The sequence below is a fragment of the Amblyraja radiata genome, chromosome 27 (genome assembly GCF_010909765.2).
Source record: "Amblyraja radiata isolate CabotCenter1 chromosome 27, sAmbRad1.1.pri, whole genome shotgun sequence".
Lineage (NCBI taxonomy): Eukaryota > Metazoa > Chordata > Chondrichthyes > Rajiformes > Rajidae > Amblyraja > Amblyraja radiata.
Genome location: NC_045982.1, coordinates 19,864,034 through 19,870,336, shown reverse-complemented (window position 1 = coordinate 19,870,336; position 6,303 = coordinate 19,864,034). Strand labels below are relative to the sequence as shown.

Here is a 6,303-nt window from a genome sequence, read left to right as displayed (position 1 = left end):
GGTTGATAAATTAATTGGCCATTGGAAGTTGCTGTTTTAATGTGCAGTGAGTGGTAGAATATGGGAGGAGTTGATGGCAGTAAGGATAAAATGGGATTGGTGAAGGGCTAGTGTTGGATTAGTGGAAGTGGGTGTTTGATATTCAGTGCAGACGTGGGCCGAAGGGCCTATATCATGCTTTATGACTTTATAGCTCTATGGAACCTCTTTGAGTAGATTCCATGAACTGAGACCTTCCAGGCAACCTGTCTTAAGTAACAATGAATTAGGCCTCACCGGCATTGTGAGGGGTTACTTCTGCAGGTGTTCAGTGACAAAGCCCACCATTGATGTCCAGATATGTGAAGGAGTCCATTGAATAGCATGGTATATGTCTGACTTCTCCATGTTCATCAAAGAAGATTTGGTCAGAAAAGCATGGACCATCCAAATCACCAAATGTTTTTGAATGTCCTTTGTTTTATTTTTCATCAAAATTGAATTGTTTAGCATAAAAATATGCACCATGCATTACTATTTCTTGGCAAACGTCTTTGAGCAGAAATAGCTACATTAGGTTAAATTATAATATTAACAGCTGGTGGAACAATAATCTTGTATCTAAAGTGGTCAAAGAAGCAAATTGCATTCATGAAGGTGAGTACTAACATGTGGTGGAGAAATGTTGGAGAGATTAGTGGCATGGTGGCGCAGTGGTAGAGTTGCTGCCTTATAGCACCAGAGGCCTGAGTTCGAGCCTGATTACAGGTCTGTACCGAGTTTGTACATTCTCCCCGTGGCCACGTGGGTATTCCTCAGGTGCATTGGTTTCCTTTCATGCTCCAAAGACGTGCAGGTTTGTAGGTTAATTGACTTCTGTAAATTGTCCCTAATGTGTCGGATAATATTAGTGTAGGTGGATCGTTGGTCAGACACGTTGGGTTGAAAGACCTGTTTCCACGCTATTGTGGCAGTCCCTGGCGGTTAGGCCACTCCTTGGGTCGTCCCCCTCGGCTCTTGAGGGACAGGGACGATTGTCTGCCAACGGGGTTTCCTGGTTCCTGCTCGCGGGCGTTCTGTGTGTTTTGCCATGATTCATTAAACAACTTTTGAACCTGCCTGGCATCTGGCCTTTTCCTGACCTCATCCAGGCCACTACACTATATCTCTAAATTAAACTAAACTAAACTAAAGAAATAAATGTAGTTGTATGGTTGCAAAGATGGGCAGCTCTTGAATCTGACATATGCTTCACCTCTTCTGACATGTATTGTTCCATTGTTACAGGCTGTCTACTGCAGAGGGATCTAGATATGGAAGGAACCATGAACACAACAGGGTCACCACTGTGGAATATGACTGAGGAGGCCTTAAATGTGATGTAAGTTTGCAACACGGTTTTGCTGTCCAGTGTCAATTCACTAGAGCTCGTGTTAATATAGCATTGCGACTGATAACCAGATTGCTGCTAGCTTCTCTCCAAATAAAAGGGAAATAATATAAATGTATGGTTGACACAAAAGCTGGAGTAACTCAGCGGGTCAGACAGCATCTCTGGAGAAAAGGAATAGGTGACGTTTCGGGTCGCGACCCTTCTTCAGAAACATAAATGTATATTCCATGTACCCTCCTGCTTTGGTTATGGCTCCCTCACTAAGGAAGAAAGTACAGGAAACGTCTTCCTTATTGTACGGCACCGCTCCGAACAAGAACACTTCCCTTAACTTGCTCAAACTTTGCCTCAAGATGCCATCCATTTGAACACTCTGTGGGTGAGCCAGTGAGTTAGTTGCTTTCTCACCTCCCTGCAATGTGATGCAGAAGTAAGCATCACGTTTTGCAAAGATCTGACAACTAACAGTGCCGACTGTTTGAACCCATGTGTCACAAACTGTAGAGTTAACGATGGTGGGAAACGACCTCATTATTTTGATTACATGTATTACCTAACAAAATGCATTCTCAAATGATCTCTTGATTGTGAATTGAATGTGTGGAAAATATGATTGCATCAGTGGCGATCTCTTCCCATTAGCTACAACAGAGAATAAACATAAATGAGGTTCAAAGTGTGACAGATTCAGTGAGATAAAGATGTTATTCACTTCACTGTAATTGTCACATCCAGTATTTAACATGAAATAGCTAGCGTTATTCGGTTTCTATTCACTGAACTAGTTTGCTCCTTGGTTGGGGGAGGTGGGTTGGTGGGGGGTTGGGACATGGGGTGAGGAGGTGGGTGGTCAGTGCTGTGTTTCGGAGCATGCAGCCTACATGGAGTTACCATGGCCAAGCTGGCCATCCGCTAGTCACGGCGCTAGGCGGAAGAGGGCTCTGCCCGAGCTGGCTGCCTGCCTCTTTTCCGGGGTTATGTTCGTGCCTGGGTGGTGTTAGAGAGGGACTACATTATGCTATCCACGGGCACCCTGGGGTATTTCCGGGACCGCTGGGCACCGCGGGGGGTTGAATGCATACAAGGTGTGTAAGATAGTTGTATAATAGTTTCTTGTTTGTTGTGTATTATGGTGGTGGGTCCAGTTATGTTTTTTACTGTACTGTATATAGTATTTTAATATTTGAATAAATAGTTTTGATTAAAAAAAAACATGTTTACCATGAGCTGTTGGGGTATTCTGGGCATTACCTGGTGAGTTGTTGGTGAAAATAATCCAATCAATTCTGAACCAGATGACCCTGATCACTGTTAAAGCAAGTATTTTTAGGCTTGCAACTGTTTTGCATTAAAAGGGTGAAGCTACTGTATGTAGCCATTCCCAACGAGCGGAATTTAGTGAATACCAGCTGCTGATTCCAACCTTCACCTTACTAATCTCACCCGATCCTTTAAGCCCAAATCCACCCTGATTTGTACTCAGACTTTTCTTCATCACCCACCCTGCCTACACCATCTTCCCACTTTAGTTTGGGCCTTGTATACAGTGGAATTCTGACATAGTGGGGACATTGGGCAAACCTATGGCTTGGTGTTTAATACACCTTTCCTAAAACTAACTCCATTCAGAATAAGGAGTGTTAAGATGATCCAACTCCCTACATTGAGAATAAACTTGGCTTGTCGAACATTGAGCTACACAGGATGGGGATGGGGATAATTATGAAGACAATTTGCTGATTAGGCTCAAAGTAACAATGTTGACCATGATTTTTAGTTTTAATGTATTCTTTCACTAGCGTCCTATCTGCTTCTCATTAAATCAGCTAGTTCATCTTTCCTACAGATCAGCTATGGAGACAGACATAGTGATGGGTCTGTTACAGAGTTGGTTTCCCAGTGGGCAGTTTATGGAAGAGGGATCAGGCAGCAGTTAGGCAGGAACGTACAGCTTTAAATCTGTTTAGATTCACATAGAATAAACCGGCAGGAAAGAAACTATTGCGTGGAACATTAACACATTCCATTCTCATGCTTACTATATTTGGTACTGACACATGAACAAAACCTTTGCTGATAATATATGAATTAATTACCCATTACATATTTTGGCAGGGATATAATAATCAGATTCAGCTCATTAAGTTGACCAAGAGCCAGAGATTTAAATCTTATCTGTGTTTGTTTTAATGTTCGGTTCTTAAAATACTGAAATCAGCTTTTACGATGCCCTGTAATTTTGCGAGGTGTAATGATGGGTTTTGTGTTTTATTGTGCTGCAGAGAAACAACAATGAACTCCAGTGAAAACCATAGTTTGATTATAGGAGCAGCTCTCAAGGCATGTGATGCCTGGCACCCAGTTCAGAACTTCATCCTGCCTCTCGTCTACCTGCTGGTCTTGTTCATCGGGCTCTTCAGCAACTTTATTGCACTTCTGATCTTCCTGCAGAATGCCAGGAAGATTAAAAAAGCAATCCGAGTGTACCTGATTAATCTCACTCTGGCCGACATCATGTTTAACGTCACCCTGCCGTTCTGGGTGGTTTATTATTTTAAAGGCGGAGACTGGGTCTTCTCTGAGGCCATGTGCCGGATGGCAGGAGTGTTCTACTATGTGGCGACGTACAGTGCCATCACCTTTATGATCCTCATTAGTATCAACAGGTACTGCACAGTTCAAAAGACAAAGCTCCCGATTCCTTTGAATGATCCGACTGGATCTTTGTACACCTCCGTCTTTGTGTGGATGTTTTGGGTAGCGTGTGGCATTCCCGCATTGCTGCAGCAGCAAACAACAAGGTGGGGGCTTCACGCCACAAGATGTTTTGAAGAACAATCTGAAGGAACGACTTATGTGTACGCATCTTTCATTTTCTTCCTCATATCCTTCTTGTTTGTCATACTGAGCTACGTTTCAATTATGAAAGCTCTTTCCTCCCAGAGGAACATTCTGCAGGGCATGCATCGGAGGATGGCTAGATCAATGGTGCTGGGGATGCTCATTGTGTTTTTGGTCTGTGTTTTACCCTACCACCTTTCCCTCATCCCCTGGGAGTTAAGCAAGGCAAATACCAAGGGGACGCCTGGATGTGCCCCTCTTAAGGGCATAGATATAGTGCACAAATTGAATTTGGCTTTGTTGAGCATGAACAGCTGTGTTGACCCTATCATCTACTGCTTCTCCGTAAAGAGGTTTCGCAGAGAGTTGAAGAAGATATTCAGAAAACTGGCCCTGCGTCTGCCGTTTCAGGCACACACAATTGAGGCATCAGAAACTCAAATCAGGTCAAATTCACTCACTACTTCATAAACGTCAGGCAGAGAGTAAATGGTACAATATCTTAACTTATGTGTCAACAGTCTAGTGCTTTCACATGGACACAAAAAATGCTGGAGTAACTCAGCGGGTCAGGGAAGACCCTTCTTCAGACTGGTAGTTTTCCCCTTCCTTGCCTTTCAGTATGAAGAAGGGTTTCGAACCAAAACCAAATCAAAACAGCAGAGATGCTGCCTGACCCGCTGAGTTACTTCAGCTTTCTGTGTCTATCTTCGGTGTAAGCCAACATTTGGAGTTCCTTCCGACACAGCTTTACATCTTTTCATTGATGTAAACTGGGTGAAATTACTCTTCGATCAGTTATTGTAAAGCATCTACTAGGCTCTCTCCAGTTCCATCCAACATCAAATGAAACTTGATGACTCAAGAGACGATTGTGACCGTTTCTGTTATGATAAAGTCTATAGGACGAATTTTGAGCCTCTGATTTTAACGTATGGAAAATGGAAACGGGGAAATGTTCAACGCGATTGCCAATACCTGCGCCAAAGACTAAAACTAAACCATGTCTGCCACATTGGTGGATTTCATGGAGCATTGGGTACTTGAAAATGTATGGGGGATGTTTTTGTGAGGAAGATTTGCAGGAAAAGTTCACAATTTAACAGAACATATGAAATGCCTAGTGTGGGGGTTGTTTCTCACTATGGATCCTGACATAAATCTTCCATTCCTGAGAGTATTAAAAGAAATTGCAATTATGTACATGATGCTGGTATTTTTCTCCATTTGAAAAAATCCTTGTCATTTTGGTTTCTTTGGAAACTAGTTTGCAAGCTTAATTTTGTCACTTCTTTGTGCACAAAGCATTTCATGGATTTGTATTCTGTCATTTTATTAAATGTTGCAATATTTATGTTTATGTTTATACCCTTTAAAATCCTGACCTTGATTTTGCTTAGCTGTGGAGCTGAAGGCAATTAACACAATAATTGAGGCTTCCATTGTGACTGTTGTTAATGAGAATTCTATGAAGTCTTATTGATTGTGTGGTTGATGCATGTAAATGAAGGCTTACGCACAAAGTGTAAAATAAATCTGCTGCTATTTATAGAAGACATTGGAGTCACAGAGTAATTTGCTTCATCGAATCAGTGATGGTATTTTCTCCCACATTCACCATCCAGTCCACTTCCACTCTGCTGTTCACTCACCATGTGCCAAATATTTTTCAAGCATCCAGTTAAATTGTTTTCGCAAGAGATTTGACACTTTGCTTTAACAATTTCTGACATACTAACTGCCCTGTCCTGAATGTAATGACTGTTCCCCTTATATTTCCTTTATTTTTTTTTCTCGGTTTCATTTTTATGTCACCATATCCATTCCACATAATCTCTTTTACCTCTTCCCTGAAACTTCCCAATTCCAGTGAAAAATATTCAATTTCTTAACTATCCTTTGATTGCTGTAATTCTCAAGATTATGTCAAATGCCTGGTGCTTTTCCTGGAAGAATCTTCACCTCGTGGTCCAACTGGGATATGTGCAAACTCATCTTTGTCCAAGTACAAAACTAGTGTTGAAACATCAGGGCAGAACGGTTAACGGCTGGCTCCAGTGAGATAGAATCAAAGCTGCTCATAATCTAAA

The 6,303-nt window shown here is 41.9% G+C and overlaps 1 protein-coding gene across 1 annotated transcript in view; it reads left to right on the top strand.

Moving 5' to 3' along the window:
- LOC116988551 (platelet-activating factor receptor-like) overlaps positions 1–4,813 on the top strand; it is an 11,107-nt gene extending 6,294 nt beyond the window's left edge. Inside the window, exons 2-3 of the mRNA XM_033045365.1 lie at positions 1,267–1,360; positions 3,655–4,813. Of these exons, the coding sequence (XP_032901256.1) occupies positions 1,293–1,360; positions 3,655–4,684 (1,098 nt within the window). The 5' untranslated portion in view covers positions 1,267–1,292 and the 3' untranslated portion in view covers positions 4,685–4,813. The remainder of the gene's footprint in view (positions 1–1,266; positions 1,361–3,654) is intronic.
- The last annotated feature ends 1,490 nt before the right edge of the window (positions 4,814–6,303 follow it).